The sequence below is a fragment of the Choloepus didactylus genome, chromosome 6 (assembly GCF_015220235.1).
Source record: "Choloepus didactylus isolate mChoDid1 chromosome 6, mChoDid1.pri, whole genome shotgun sequence".
Lineage (NCBI taxonomy): Eukaryota > Metazoa > Chordata > Mammalia > Pilosa > Megalonychidae > Choloepus > Choloepus didactylus.
Window position 1 is genome coordinate 133,821,872 of NC_051312.1, and position 16,641 is coordinate 133,838,512.

Sequence of the window (16,641 nt, forward strand, 5' to 3'; positions counted from 1 at the left end):
AAAATGGAGAGCTGGGGACAACCACAGCAGGAAGGGTAGAGGGAGTGGGGGGGGGGGGTGGCGGGGCAGAAGCCAGGTTGATATTTTTATAATTGTTTTAAGTAATACAAACACCTCTATGCAAAGAGACTTGAAAATCTTTGGGTTGGAATCCCTGGGATGAGGTGAGGGTTTGGGAGGTGAAATGTGCAGGACACCTGAGCTCACTGTAATCCAGGGACTCAGCATTCTCTTCTGGGAAATGACACAGCAGGGCAACTTTCCTCTTCAATCAAGTTACATTTGCTATGCAGAACCAAATAGCAAATATAAATGAGCATCATACATCTGGAGGCTGAGTGAACACATAGACGTGGTCCTGCCCTCATGGAGTGTCAGTCCGGAAGGAAGACATGCATTAAGCAGCAATCCATGCCTGGATTCTGGATTCTTCTCCCCTCATCTTGAGGAGCTAGACCAGAGAGGCAGGAGAGGACTCTCCTAGCAAACGGGAGGGTTTCCTCAGCTTGAGCCTGGATGCTAAGATCCTCCTAGGTAGGTTCTCTGAGGCCGTCTTGCCTAGAGGATCCCATCAGCTGGTCATCTTGCCTCAGCTTGAATGCTCCCAGTGATGGGGAGCTCACCCCGTTTGTAGATGATCATGACAGTGGGAACAAAGGACTCTCTTGTGCAGAGCCAGCTTCTGCCTCTTTCTCATGTCCACCTGATGGGGCTAGCCCTGTCCTCTGGAGCTACAGAGTGAGACTAGCCTGCAGCTGGACAGGCCTGGTTTTGCCACCTGCAGAGCAAACTGAAGCATGTCCCACAGAGCCTCAATTTCCTTCCTTGTAAAATAGAAATACCATCAATTTTCCAAATGAGTGGGTGAATATAAACTCCTTAGCCCAGTGTCTGGCACATAATAAGTGCTCAATAAATGTTAGCTTCTTTTACTGCTTTTTGATTAGAAGTATTCTTTATGAATTTTATTGCAGTAACATATATATAACAAAATTCCCACTTTAACCATTTTTAAGTGTACAATTCCATGACATTAATCACATTTGCAGTGTTGTGCAATTGTCATCACATCCATTTACAAAATGTTTTCATCACCCCAAAAAGAAACTCTGAACACTTTAAGCAGTAACTCCCCATTCATCTCCCACCCTTACCCCAGTCCCTGGTAACCTGCATTCTACTTTCTGTCTCTATCAATTTGCATATTCTAGGCAATTTCATTTCAGTGCAATTATAGAATATTTATCCATCTGTATCTGGCTTATTTCATTCAATCCAAGTCTTTCAAAGTTCATCCATATTGTAGCATGCATCAGCACTGCATTTTTTTTTTTTGACTGAATAATATTCATTGCATGTGTATACCACATTTTATTTATCCATTCATCTACTGATGGACACTTGGGTTGTTTCCACCTTTTGGCTACTGTGAATACTGCTGCTATGAACACTGGTGTACAAATATCCATTTCAGTCCCTGTTTTCAACTGTCTTGGATATTTACCTGGGCGTGGATATTATTACTATTTTGATGGTCAGTGCCTTTGACTGTTGTGTCTTGTTCCTTGACCACATTGTCCTCCTCTGAGCACACTCAGTTAGTTTAATTCCTGAAGGGGGGTAGTCTCGCCGGCCCAGTTCACACACCCCTGCAGTGAGTAGCAGCCTTCTCCTGCATCAGAGGCAAGGCTGTTTGGCGTGCCATGAGGAGCTCTCACGACAGACAGCCTGGGCTCATTCAATCCCCAACAGCTCCACCTCCCGGCTGGGTGGCCCTAAATCACCCACAAATTTATTCAAGAGAATCTGCAACATATCAATATCCTCCCTATCTCAGATATAATGCTGGCTTACCAGGAGGAAAACTAAGTGGGTGCTTAGTCTGGCAAGTAGGGATGGCTATTTTATATAGACGTTAGAGATATAATTCTCTATTATTGACGTAATTATTAGAAAAATCAGAACCTCCCCATTGGACTTCCTTACACTTATTTTTATAGTTCAATGTTTTGTTTTGCTTTGCCCTTAATAACGTATCTGGGAGGTACCACAATCTCTTGTGCATCTGGGGCCTCCAGGGCCTTAATCTGGTTATGCTCTGAAATTACTGTATGGCCCGTAAATCACCTGCTACCTAATGAGCATTCCATGAATGCGGGCCATTGGCTTAACTTCAAAGTCTGAGTGTGACCACGGATTTTTTAACCACCCTGATCACTGGGTTGACAATGTTGAGCTTGAGCTCAACTACAAGTCTCTGTCTTTTTGACAACGGAAGGCAGAAGCAAGAGCAGAAGTTGGGATATGTTGTATTCCAGCAGTGGCTGCGGAGTGGCTGGACCCCCAACCGGCAGAGCCTAGATGGGCCCTAAGAGGGTGTAGGGGACCCTAATCCTGACATTATTAGAACAAGGCATAGTCCTAGTCCTCTGGGAATTACATCTCCTGAAAAAGCACGGGAGAGGCAGGGACTGCCCAGTGGGCACCTCCAGGCAGTCGCCCACAGCCGTGGGGCCAATGACGCATTTTAAGAGACTGAACCAGAATGTGTTGGGTGGACTCCCTGATGCCCCCACGTCCCACAGCTATTTACTGTGTGTGTCACCAGGAAGGACTCACAAATTGACATCCTTCCTGGCCCCTGAAGGGATCACAGGAAAACAGTGCTCAGTGTGATGAGAAAGGGTAACCAAGGGTAACAGGAGCACAGAAAGGAAGGGACTTATTCTCCCTAAAGTCCTGGAAGCCTTCAGAGAGGCCCAGGTGCTCAATTTGGGAGAAAGAAAAGGGTAAGAACTTTGAGCATTGCCTAAGAGACTCATCCAAGCCCTTCTGTTTTAGGTCCTGGACTGGTGTCCCAGAATTGACCAAAGAGAAAGAGTAGAACCTTCTACTCCAGGCCGGTGAGTGGTTTCCACATGGTCAAGCCACTGTGACTCCTGTCCGCTCTCCAGGAGGGTGCACAATGTACAGGTCTTGCCAGGGGATGGAATCTGGGCCCAGTGCTCTGGGGAGGAGGGAGAGGAGGGCAGGGAAGTAGGGGGGAGAAATGTGGAGCGGGACATAGGGATAGAGGAGGGGGAAGCGGGAAAGAGGGGAGCCAGGGCAGAGGAGAAAGGAGTGAAAGGAGAAGGAGGGGGGAGGTGGGAGAGAGGGAGGGGGAGGACAATTGGAAGGAGGCAGAGAGGGCATAAGGATGGAGGAGGGGAGAGGAGGGAGAGGGATGGGGCGGGGAAGGAGGACATAGGCAGGGGGAGGAGGGGAGAGAGAGAGGAAAAGGGCATAGGGATGGAGGGGAAGGAAGAAGGCTAGGGAGGGAAGGGGTAGGAGGAAGAGGTGAGAGGAGGGGTAAGGGTAAAGAAGGGGAGAGGAAGGGGAAGGAAGAGACAGGCACAGGGGAGACGCTTACTGCGCAAACAGCTGAAATAAGCAGGAAGCTACCACAGCTGATGCCTCCATCTTCACTTCCTTCCTCTGACCAAGGACAGTCCCTTTGACCCTTTAAGTGCCGTAAGTACAGCAAACCAGCAAACGTGCAAGGTTTTTGTTTTTGTTTGTTTTTTGTTTGGTTGGTTGGTTTTTTTTTTACGGAAAGTAAAACATCTCAGAGCCACTAGGAAACAAACGATATTTTATTCCTTTTTTTTTTTTCTTTTGAGAGGCTAGATCACAATACAGAGAACAGCGGTCCTGTCACAGCGGATGGTTTGGTTAGTTTCCACGAGAACGCAGGGCAGTAAGGGTGGGAACTGGCTTGAATTTCCCCTCTGCACGACTGTCCACCCCTCGCGGCTCCCTGGGCAGCGGGGCACAGGGAGCGGCGTCCCCACCCAGTGGCATCGCCACCCTCTCTTTGCTCTGCCCACTGACAGGCGGCACAAGGGGCGCAGGGGCCACCGCTGCCACTGCTGCCCTGTCAGAGGGGCATGGACCCAGGAGCAGAGGATCCCGAGAATGGGACGCGCTCAGCTGTTGCCCACTGGAGACCCAGCCTCAGGGACAGGAGTCTGAGTTCAGGCAGACGGGCTACAGATTGGGACCCTAGAAGCAGGGAAGGCCGGGGAGGGGCGCAGGGTTCCAGAGCCCCGGGGTTATTGCTGAGAAGACATGCACTGGGTGCGTTCCCCAGGGGCAGAGTGGAAGCCCTGGGCTGGAATCCCTGGCCGCCCTGCAAGGGGGCTTGGCAGAAGGGGGTTCTGTGAAGGGAGCCCCCCAGGAGGAAAATGACCCTGGATGGGACACAGCCTGCCTGAAGGCAAAGCTGGGGCTCAGCAGCTTCTTGTTTTGAATCTCCAATTTCATAGACACCCTAAGAACAGACTTGGGTCAAGGTGGCCTCTGGGAGTGAGGTTCTTGTACAAGAGGGAAGAGGGGCCGTGAAGAATGGAACAGAAGGTGACACACACCTTCCCAAGACCCGGGATGCTTAGACACCCCCTACCCTGACACCCCCCCCCCCCCAAATCCAGAGAAGGAAGGGACTGATCTCCCAGGGAAAAAGCAGACTCCTAGGAGCAGGTGATGGAGGCCAGAAGGGAGCAGAGGGGAGCTGCTGGCGGCACGGCTCCACTCCTGCCCAGGAGAGAGAGTCCACAGTTCACTAACACAACATCAGCCACGGACAAATAGCCACTAACACCACAGTCGTCAAACACACACACACACACACACACACACAGACACGTCACAGGAGCTGGACGAGACCGTAGGCTGGGGGTGGGGGAGGCAAGGGTTAGTTGCATCATTAAGTTGAGGGCTGGTGTTGGGGGGACAAGGCGGGGTGGGGGGACACATAAATTCTTGGCTTCTCCTGGGGAAAAATCCATTGCTGAAGTGATCAGTTTTCTTAAGCATCAGTATTTGCATCTAAAGGATCAAGCAGCTGCCTTCAGGTTCTGGAGGCTGAGGAGGGAGATGGTTTACATTTTTAAAATTGAAAACTCAGAAAGGTTTGGCTCCTCTCCAGAGCCGTACCTGTTCCCCTTCCCACCGTTAACACAGCCGCTCAGCCCACTGCACGCCTGGGATAACAGCTGAGATGACACCTGATCTAAACCCCGAAGGAGCAAGAAGGATGAGCTGTGAGGGTGCAAGGAAAGGAGAAGGCAGAGGAGTGGTGGGCCTCGGGGAAGGGGTTCCTCTAGGTAGGTTGAAACCCTGGTAGACGTGGAAAGGGAAACATTAAACCTGGGGATTCCATTTGAGGACACCTCAATGTTTGCTCACAGTCTTGAAACCTGGGAGGAAAAGGTTTCTGAGGAAGCCCTAGACAGGAAGGGAAGGGGAGGGGAGGGGAAGGGAGGGGAGGGGAGGGAGAAAAGGAAAGAAAAAAAGCAATTCCTAGCTCAAGGCTGCCTCCCTGGAGAACTCTTCCCACACCACTCCCCAGATTCTCGGTCCTGACTGCCAGCTGCAGTGGAGTGGATGGGGCAGCAAGCCACAAAAGATACCTGCATCCCAGATGGGGTTCTACCACTACCTCAATCTCAGGCAAAGCACTCACGTTTCTGAGCCTCATCTACAAGTTGGATATAATGTAGCCTGCTCTGCCCACCCACCGGCTGTTAGGAGGATTTAAAGCACTTAGAAAATAATTTAAATGCTGCACAAGCACATGAGTTTATGACACTAAAAGCAGGTGTATCAGGCATTTATCATCCAGAAGTCTCCTTTAACTTACAATTTAGGATAAAGTTATATACCTGTATATTATACCTTATATAGAGAGAGAATTTAAAAAAGGGAAGGCAGAAGAGAGCTGAAAGAAGGCTGATTTTTATCCCCCTCAGAATATGCTGGAGTGTGTCATAAAGTTAGACAGGACAGAGGGTGGTAGGGAAAATGGCACTAAACTATGGCCAAGAAGACATGAGTTCAAGTTGCAGTCTGTTACTTACTGTCTATATGGCTAGAAATTCTCTCTGAACTCAGTTTCTTCATCTATAAAGTGGGGATAAACACCACCTGTCCTACTCACTTCTTAGTGTTCCTGGCAGACTCGAGAGTTTGTGTGCGTGGCAGCACTTCAAAAACTCTAAAGCATTCAGCGGTTATTATTCACCTGTACCTCCAACAAGGACCAGTGACAATATACTGCAAGCAGTGACCCTGAATGCTGATAACTGGTAACGCTGGTATGGGAGGGAGAGTCATTATACTCCTCCCTACTTTTGAGTAAGTTTGGAAAGTTTCATGATAAAATGGAAAAAAAAAAAAAAGTGACCCAAAGGTACTTTCTGAATCATCACTAAAAGTAACTATTTTTTGAGGCTCTGGCATTAGGAGTGTTCCCCTAACTCTTGGTTTTCTCCCAAGTCCTGGCCACGTGGCAGTTGGGACGACACCCTATAACCTTGGCCAGCAGGTTGTGCAGAAGCCCTGTTCTCCAACCTCTTGCTGTGCACACATACGGGGCACCTCAGCTGTGCATCCTGGCCCGTCCATCGCCCCTTGTGGACACAGGGCTCCTGAGAACGCAGCTATTGTAAAAGCTGCGCCAAACCCCTCCTTCCCCCAGCTTCCCAGGGCCCCTCCTGGCCCAGGCCCAGCCTCGAGGGAGGAGGTGATGGCAGTAGCAGATGGTTACAGGCAGAGCATCTCACCTTCCCACCTGAGGGCTGCGCTTCAGTTCTCTGCTTTCTGGGGCTCGGTGGCTAGAAAGGAAAACAGGACAGACATCATGAGCAAAGCCCTCATCATGGTGAGCCACCCCCTATGGCAGCTGTGACTCTGGGGGACCCTGACCTGGAGATCAAACTGGTGACGAGCATGGGGTTTAGTCAGACAGACCTGGGTGCAAATCCTTGTCCTGCTGTTTGCTGCTGCAGGAGCTTGGGCATGTAACTTAACCCCCCTGAGCTTCCAGAGCACCCGATAAATGTGGAAGGTGACACCTACCTCCTGGGGCTCTGTGCAGGGCAAAGGGGAGGACGTTGGTAAAGCACTCTGTGCAGTGCCTGACATGGAGCAGATGCTCAGTAAACTGTGGCTGTTATAGCAGCAGCCTGGTGTGGGGAGCGCGGTCCCCTCCCCTGGCACCTTGGCAGCAGGCCTGGCCGGCCCTGGGGAGGCCAAGGCACCTGGCAGCAGTCCCTCCCTGAGCCTCAGAGGACCGTCTCTCATTCCCCCAGTTCCGTATGGGCAAGTGGTCATGGAAAGTTACCGTTTGCAGTGATGAGGTTCTCCACCTGGGCTTCCTCGCCCCCCGGGGCCCTGTGAGAGGAAGCAACGCATGGCCTTGTCAGAGGCTCTGGGGTACGTGGGGACGGATGCCCCTGTGACCTGTGATCATCCCCTCCAAGCCCTGAGAGCCTTGAGCATTCTCTACTCTGGGGCGCCAGGGGCAGGGGAGGTGGGACTCAAGGGGCAGCATGAGCAGGAACTTGCGGGCACCCTTCAGGGATGGCCCTGGACAGAACTAAGTACCCGGAAAGGGCGGTCTCCAGCCCCGTGGGGTCTTGGGGTGGGTCTGCCCACAGCCTTCGGATTGCTGATGTCCAGAGCCCCTCTTGGCTGGAGTGGATTTAGGGATTGTGGGAGGATAAATGAAAGGGACACCAAGTCTCTACTCAGCTCAAAGAGCCGAATGAGCAGGTGAGAGGAGGGACAATGTCACAGGCCTGCAGAGAGGAGATGGATGTCATGGGGAGCCATGAGGCTCTCTGCTTCCTGCTCTCAAACCCAACTGTGTCAAGGGCCTCCAGACAGATTCCAGCACCTTCTTTCCCACCTACCCTACCCCCATGTGCATCAGCAGAGAGAAGGATGGGCTAATCCTCAATGTTTTGCCCCCAAAGTCTGTCTGGCATTTCTCAAACTTCCACCCTCACCCCAACACACATGCCATTTCCAAGAGAAGAATCCAAGAGAGCACCCACTGGGGGTCACCCACCAGGAGACCCTCCATGTCCCCCCTTAGTGCCAGCCCAGAGGGCCATAGCCATGGTTTCCTTACCGGGGCTTCTGATTGAAACTGCACTTGCACCTCCGACCTGAAAGCAAAGAAACCGCCAAGGTCATGCTCCCTGCATGAGCTCAGGGGTTGCAGCAGTGCTGCCCCAGGAGTCTGTGCAGGCTGTGGGACAACATAAATGGCACCCCTGGAACATGGCAATGCACAGCTTGCACACCTGTAAGCGGCAAGCCTAGGGTGCAGGAGCATTCTGCTGAGGACAGCCCCGGTGGTCTCATCACTGCAGACCAGGTGGTCATGAACGTGCAGGAGGCTCTGTGCAGACCAGGCTCACATGGGCAAAGCAAATGGACCACACCCATCCCCATCTCTCATGACTCCCCAACTCATGCCTGCCCAGATCGGCACCACCTCACCCTGCCTCTCTTTCTCATCTGTGTTTCTTTTAATCTAACATTTCTTCTGTTCATGCTTCACTGCTTTATTGAGCACCTACTATCTGCCCAGCCCTGCGTTAGGTCTTGGAGATATGAGGAGAACAGACAGTGTCCTCCCCTCCTCAGGGACAGAGAGAGATCAGGCTCTTACTCTGTTCTCCACCCGCTTAGCTCCTTAGTCACTGCTCTCCTGGAATGAATGAAGGAACAAAACTTACTTAGGATAAGGAGGATCCCCACCGAGAAGAGGACCACGGCAAACACCAATCCACCAATCCTCAGGGTCTGATAGTCTGCCGAGGGAGCCAAGAGTGAGAGATGGAGGGAGGAGAGGAGCCAGGGAGAGGGTGTCTGTCCCTCCCTTGGTCGGGGCTGCCCCTCCTCCCCACCCCCAGCCAGGGATGCCTCCACGGCTCACCATAATGGAAAGGGTCCTTTTCTTTCTCCTGCTCAGCTGCTGCAAGCAACAAACAAACACAGTCAAGAGGAAGGCACTCACATATCTTATTCCCAACTACCACAAGCAGCCTCAAGACTCCACTCCCCACAGGGATTCTTGGGGCCCACTGAGCACAGCTACCTAAAGAAGCACCAAAGGGCTGGCCAGCCTGTTACGGCCAGCCTTGGGGCCAAGGGGAGGTACAGCTCAGGGCCCCAGCTGAGAGTCTAGGTTCACATACCTCCACATTTACTGCCCCTTTTTATTCTCATGCCACCCCCCAAAGATGGGGTCTGTTATCCCCTTGTACAGATGGGGAAACTGAGACCGAGAGAGGACAAGCAACTTTCATCAGGCCAGTTAACTACAGTCTGTAGACTGATGTGCAGGTCTGACTCCCAGGCTCAGTCCCATAGCCCGAAATGGGACATTGCTGGACCCCTGTGGGCAAAGGTGATCAGGCTGGGTTAGGATCAGTGAATAACTGCTGCCATCTAGGGCTTTCTCAGCCAACTAAAGGGAGGAGCCCCTGGCCAGAGATGAAGAACCCAGGAGACCCCCTCCCCCAACCTAAATGTCTCAAAGGGCCAGAACCTTCTGCCAGAAGGGGTACTCACCACTGGCCAGCACTGCAGGAGTCAGCAGGCTGCAGAGAAAGATCAGCACCACCTCCATGGTGTCTGGGGACAGAATGGGGAGAAAGGGATTCTCTGGATAGGATGCTCTTACCCCAACCATCAGCCTGACCAGAGTGGAGTTTAATCCCTGCTGTGCTCAGAACACTCCCAACACCCCCAGAGTTCAAACAACCAGCACAGAAGCAGAAGCAGTCAACATTTATCGAACTCTTACGAGTGCTCTGCATGCATTAATTCAATTAATACAATTGAATTCATGCAATTAGTAGGCACGATTCTTAGCCCCACTTTGCAGTATCAAGGAGCAGTGACTAGAGCCTCACCCAGCTCAGCAATTTCTCCACTGCACCCCCTCTCTGTTGCTAAGGCTGCAAGATCGAGGGCTTTTGGGGAGGATCTCATCTGCATCCTTCTCTCCTGGGCACCCTTCCGCAACCACCTCTAGTTCATAAAGGAGCCTGGAACATTCTGAACCGGTTCCCCACAGTCACATCCACTGCCAGAAGCTCCTCTTCAGATCAGATCAAATGGGGCAGGTAAACCACTGCCCCTCGGTCCAGCCAGCCCATTGGAGAGGGTCACCTGCTGTGTACTGTACCCTGAAATGCTGACCATGTCCCCTCATATTCTTGCCCCTCATATTCTCGCCTTTTCTGCAACCCTGCAGGAGGGTGGTCTGATTAAACAACAAGAGCTCAGAGAAGGGGTCCCTGAGCATCAGGCCTGGCCTCCCCTTCCCAAGAGGATGCCTGAGGCTTTCATACCCCGTCCCCTGCCCCTAGATGGGCAGCCCCAGGCTGGGCCAGCTAGGGGGAGCAGAAGGCAGTGCTGGGGGGGGGGGGTCCTACCCCAGGATGGATTTCAGTGGAATTACACATACCCCATTCTTAGAATGAAAGGAGCAGGGTACAAAGCCACAGAGCAAAAAGGGAAAGGAACCCCAAAAGCCCCAGGCCCTCTGCTCTTTCCTAAGTGGGGTGACAGGCAGCGGTCTGAACCCTCCCTCTGGACATCTATCTGACTAGTGGCCAGTGCCATGCAAGCCCTGCTCTGAGGCATCACCCCTGGCCCAGGGCATCCTGGGCAAGCAGCCCCAGCTGCCCTGCACCTTTCAGCCACCAGGGGGCAGAACAACTGCATCCAGAGCCCAGTTCACACCCCTGGAGCTCAGAGAAGCATTCAAAAGGCATTTGTCAATGGCAGTAGGGGTGTTCCCTAAGGGGAATTTGCTTCGGATGCTCTCTCATTTAATATTTTTAATTCTTTGAAATTTGGCATTATGTGTTAAATGTGTAAAAGTATATATAACACACATATACAATGAAGCACAGTAATTAGATAAACTGCCATAAACATCTATCTTAAAAACCAGAACTTTACAAATACTGCTGTATTTACCTGCATTTTCCTCCAACCCACCCCCCAGCTTCCTCCTCTGGGGAGCCAGAATGTATCTTTCTATTGGGGTAACTATATATTTGAAATCAACTCCTTACTCTTCTTTTTAAAAATTTTAAAACTTAAGATATAATTCATGTATCACAAAAGTCACCCTTTTAAAGTGTACAGTTCAGTGGTTTTCAGTGTATTCACAAAATTGTGCATCCATCACCACTAATTACAGAACATTTTCATCACCCCAAGAAGAAAGCCTATATCCATTAGCAGTGACTCCCCATTCTCCTCTCCTGCCAGCCCCTGGAACCACTAATCTGCTTTCTGTCTCTATGGATTTGCCTATTCTGGACATTTTATATAAACGGAATCACAAAATATATGTCCCTTTGTTTCTGGCTTCTTTTATGTCACATTATGTTTTCAAAGTCCATCCATGTTGTAGAATGTATTGGACTTCATTCCTTTTTATGGCTAAATAATTAATACTCTGTTGTATGGACATGAGCCTTGCTTTTTAAAAAATGCATTTATCACATACATATGAAAATCTACATAATGTATTTTTAGTGGAGCTTTTTTTTGAGTTTCATAATTATAGGCTATTTACAGTCCTCTGGGACTTGTTTTTACTGCTAAACATTATGTTTCTCAGATTTATCATTGTTTCTAAGATTGATCTGTATTATTACCTGCAACCATTGATCATTCATTTTCATGTGTAATATGCCACCATGCAGGTAAATGATCACGTGTTGGCCAATTTTCCTGTCCATGGACCTTTGGCCTGTTTGCAGTTTTGTGTTGTTAGGAACAATGCAGTTGGGGACACTTTTTGTGCATGTTGCCTGGGGTGCCGGTGCAAGAGTTCCTAGGGCACTAAATTTAAACTCTTTTGACCAGTACTCTAGTAAGACATGCATGTTACCCTACAGCCCAGCACAACCTTATATTCACATATACAAGAAACAGTGTCAAAGAACAAGGCTTGCCCTAGCTCTGGGTGACGCACTCTATTTTCTATCTTACTATGCTTTCTTTTTAAAATATGATAGTTAGGCCATTCACAGTCATTCTTGGCAGTTTGAAAAATTGCTTTAGAGGTATGCTTGGTGGTGAAATCACTGGTATAGTATGCAAATTGTCGACCTTACACCAGCTGCGTGTAACTGTTCCCTTATATATACTTGGCATTGGCACACATCTGAATTTTTGCCAATATTCAAGGTGTAACATATGGTCTTAATTTGATGACTTAAGATTGTTTATTTGCCATTTCAGTTTCCTCATCAGTGATATGTCTTTCTTGCCTTTTGCCTATTTTTCAAATGGGTTGTCTTTTTTTATTATTCATTTCTTATTCTGTATACTGAACTTTTTTGCCATTTAGGTATTGCATATATCTTCTCCAAATTGGTGGCTTGTCTTTTCACTTGTTTTTATAGTGTCTTGTGATAAACAGAATTTCTTACTTCTAATGTAATTGAAAGTAATGATTTCTGTGTCTTGTGTAAGATACTTTTTATCACCCCAAGATCAGAAAGAATTTTCTTCTGAAAGTTTTAAAGTTTTGTCTTTTAGATTTAAGCCTTTATCCCTCTGGAGTTGATGTTTGTGTAAGGCATGAGGTAGGGATCTGATTTGTACTTTTTTCCGTACTGATGGCCAGTTGTCCTGGAACCGCTTTTTTTTTTTTTGACTCATGACGTGCAATGTCATGTTCTGTCATGTATCTGGTTTCAGTTTAGGTGCAGTTCTGTTTCCTTCTGTTGGGGCCTGTTCATCAATTTGTTTCTATCTGCATCAAAACCACAATGTATTAATTACTAAAGCTTCATATAATCTTGCCTTGTGGTAGGAGACGATTCCCCTTCCTTTTTGTCCACTTCTTCTTCCTCATATCTTCAGGAATGTCTTCAACATTCCTGGACTTTTGCTGTTATATGTACATTTTAGAATCATCCTGTCAATTCGTCAAAAGACTGTTGTGATTTTCATTGGCATTTCAACAGGATTATCTTTAGAACAATTTGGGGAAAATGGACCTATTTTGGATATTGAGTCTTCTATCTATAAATAATTTTTTTCACTTGTTTAGGTCCTTTTAATGTACTTTAGTTTAATTTTTAAAACATTTTTATATAGTCCTTGTGTATCTTTTGTTAGATTTATTCCTAGATACTTTATACTTTTTATTATTTTAAATGTTATCTTTTGTGTGCGCTCTAGTTTTTGCCAGTGTAGAGAAATGAAATTGATTTTTATATATTGATCTTACATTCAATAATCTGGTTGAACTCTCTTATTACTTCTAATAGGTCCAGAAACAGAACTGCCCCTAAACAGAAACAAAATATATGACAAAGCATGACATTGCACAGTTTTCTCTGTAGACAGTCATATCATATGTGAATAATACAGTATTGCCCTTCCTTTCTAATTCTTACACGGTTAATTTCTATTTCTTGTCTTATTGCACTGGTTAGGACTTCCAGTAAAATGTGGTATCGAAGCAGATATAATGGATACATACACTGCTGAATTATTCCTGATTTTAAAGGCAGTGCTTCCAATACTTTGGAAGTCCCCCCCAATCTTGGTTTGCCAAGAAGCATTTGTTTTTTTTTTTTAATTAATCATGAATGAGTGTTCTGTATCTACTGAGGTCATATGGTTATTCTCCTTTAGTCTATCAATTAGATAAATTAAACATTTGGAATTTCTAATGTTAAACCATCCTTGCATTTTCAGGATAAAACCAATGTGCTATCTTTTTAATAAACTGCTAGATTTGATTTGCTCATATCTTGTTTAGGATTTTTTTCATCTATGTGTATGAGTGAGATTGGAGTATAACCTTTTTTTATATTAACCTTGCCCTGTTCTGGTATCATGGTAGGAATGGCTTCTCTCTTTTGCTATTATCTGGAAGAGTTTTCAGAAGATTGGAATAAACTATTCTGCAAAATTTTGGTAGAACTAAACCTGTAAATCCATCTGGGCTCAGTATTTTCTTTGAGGGAAGATTTTAAATCACCTATTCAATTAATCACTGGCTACATCATTGTTCAGATTTCTATTTCTTCTTGAATAAGTTATAATTTTATGGGAATTTGCCCTTTTCTGCTTTCAAACTTATTACCACTAAATTGTTTATGGTATTTTCTTATTATCGTTTTAATTTCTGCTGGATCTGTAGTAATGTCCTTTTTCCATTAACATTGTTAATTTATGACTACCTCTTTTTTTCTTGACCAGTCTCGCCATCGGTTTAGCTATATGTTAGTCTTTTCTAAAATGATTCTTGACTTTGTTTTTTATTGTATGGTTTAAAATTTTATTAATTCTGCCCTTTATACATTTGAGAACTGACTCTTGGCTTTGCTTTTTATTGTTTGGTTTAAAATTTTTATTATTCTGCCCTTTATGCATCCCCTATACATTCTTTGGGTTTATCCTACCTTTTTGTTTATGTTTATCTTCTTGCATTGGACACCTAGCTCATTAATATTTAGCAACTCTTATTTTCCAAATTAAGCATTTAAGACTACAGATTTCCTTCTAAGTGTCATTTTCACTCCATCATATAAGTTTTGAAATAAGGCTTTTTGATATTGCTTAATTCTAAATATTTTAAACTTCCAGTATAATCTTTTATTTAATCCATGCATTATTAAGAAGAGTGTTTTTAAAATTTTAAAATGAATGGTGATTTTTAATTTACTTTTACTATTGACTTCTAACAAATGCACTGTGATCAGAGACAGTGGACTGTGTCATACGGGTGCCTTGAAATTTATTGAGACTCACTTTATGGCCCAGTATGTGGCTAGTTATTTTAAAAATTATATTACATATAATCATGGAAGATTGTAAATTCCTTAATTTTTAGAAAGAAAGTTCTATGTGTCCATGTTTAAATTTCTATATATTTTCTAATTTTTTGACTGAAAATTGAGCTAGGTGCTTTGAAATCCAACTTTATAAAGAAGGATTTACAAATTTATCCTTATGTTTTTGACAATATTCTAACAGAAAGTTTAAAGTTGTTAAATTGTCCAAGGAGTTGGGTCTTATGGATTATATAGTGACCCTCTCTGTCTTGAATTTGGTTTGACTTTCTACCTTTCTGGGTCCTTATGCATTGTGTGTGCATCTTATTAAAAGCAAAGAGCTAGATTTAAAAATAAAAATCGGTATGATAGTCACTATAACTGTCAGGTTTACTCCATTTAACTTTATTGTGACTATTGATGTATTTGGTCTGATTTCTGATATCTATTTCCCCTACTTTTCTTGTGCTTCTTTGTTTCTTTCTCCTGTCTTCACTTTAAAAAAATTTTTTTTTCTTATTCATTCCCCCTCTATTAGTTTAGAAATTATAGCAGCTATTTCTAATAGTTTAATGGCTACTCTTGGAATTTTACCATGTGCATTCAATTAATAAAGACTAATTAAAGTTAATAGGGTGTAACAGTTATGGAGTACAGTACCCTCCTTGAAAAATACAAGAATAGTAGAACTTTTAATTCAAATCACTCCCTTCCTGATACATATGCTATTATTGCACAATATTTCGGCTCTGTCTTTTTTAATCCTACAAAATAGATATCACTATTTGTACTTCATGAAAACCATGTTTGTTTAGATTTATCCATGTGTATAGTAGCCAGCCTTTAAGTTGGCCCAATACCTCTTGTATTTACATCCTTGTGTGGTCCCATCCCACATTGTACCAGGGTTGGTCTGTGTGATCAACAGAATACAGCAGAAGCGGCAGCATGTTATAGTAGGTTATAAACGGCACCATGGCTTTCTTCTTTCTCTGTGTGTGTGTCTTGGATTGCACACTTCAGGAAAAGCCAGGTGCCATGTTTTGAGGACACTCAGGCACCCCTGTAGGCAAAGAACTGAGGGTCTCAGTCCAAAAGCCCACAAGGTATTAAAACCTGCTATGAGCAACGTGAGTGAGCTTGGAAGTGGGTCCTCCAGCCTTCGGATGGCATTCCCTCTGGATGGCAGCTTGATCACAACCTCACGAAAGACCCTGAGCCAGAACTACCCAGCTAAGCTGCTCCCAGATCCCTGACCCTCAGAAACTGTGATAGATAATAAATGCTTGTTGCTTTAAGCTGCTGAGTTTGGGGTAATTTGTTATGCAGCAAGATAACCAATACAACGTATTTACTAATTGATGTAATCACCATTCTCTTTGAATTCCAGCCATCCTTCAAACCCTTTTGTTTATTCCTGAAGAGTATTTTTAGATTTTTCTTTAATAAAGATCTACTAACGGTAAACTCTTAGTTTTGTTCATCTGAAAATTTTTTCATTTCACCAGTAATTTCCAACTTCTAGTGTTCAAGCCCTTGTGTAATTCCCCCTCCCCGAAAGTGGGCAGGAGTTGCAACTTTGCTTCTAACAAACAGAATATGGCAAAAGTTATGGATCACTCCCTTGCTTAGATTATATAGATTGGCATATATAGATCATATAATATGGCAAAGGTGATGGACTGTCACTTACATAAGTTATATGTTATATAAGACTCAATCTTAGCAGACTGGAGCTATATAGAATTTTCTCCCTTGCTGACTTCAAAAAGTAAGCTGTCATGCTGTGACAGGGCCCACAAAAGGGACACATGGCAGGGAACTGTGGGCAACCTCTAGGAGCTGAAAGCAGCCCCTGACCAACAGCCAGCAAGAAGATGGGAACTTAGTTCTGCTGCCAAAAGGAAATGAATTCTTCCAACAATGTGAGGGAACCTGGAAGTGAATCTTTCTCCAGTTGATCATCTGATCAGACTAATATCCTAGC

The 16,641-nt window shown here is 45.7% G+C and overlaps 1 protein-coding gene across 1 annotated transcript in view; it reads right to left on the bottom strand.

Annotated features, from left to right (window-relative positions):
- Positions 1-3,652: 3,652 nt before the first annotated feature.
- FXYD6 (FXYD domain containing ion transport regulator 6) overlaps positions 3,653-16,641 on the bottom strand; it is a 32,770-nt gene continuing 19,781 nt past the window's right edge. Inside the window, exons 2-8 of the mRNA XM_037841608.1 lie at positions 9,406-9,468; positions 8,768-8,806; positions 8,568-8,642; positions 7,955-7,991; positions 7,163-7,212; positions 6,603-6,653; positions 3,653-4,902 (exon numbers count right to left, since the gene is read on the bottom strand). Coding sequence (XP_037697536.1) covers positions 6,625-6,653; positions 7,163-7,212; positions 7,955-7,991; positions 8,568-8,642; positions 8,768-8,806; positions 9,406-9,468 — 293 coding nt within the window. The 3' untranslated portion in view covers positions 3,653-4,902; positions 6,603-6,624. The remainder of the gene's footprint in view (positions 4,903-6,602; positions 6,654-7,162; positions 7,213-7,954; positions 7,992-8,567; positions 8,643-8,767; positions 8,807-9,405; positions 9,469-16,641) is intronic.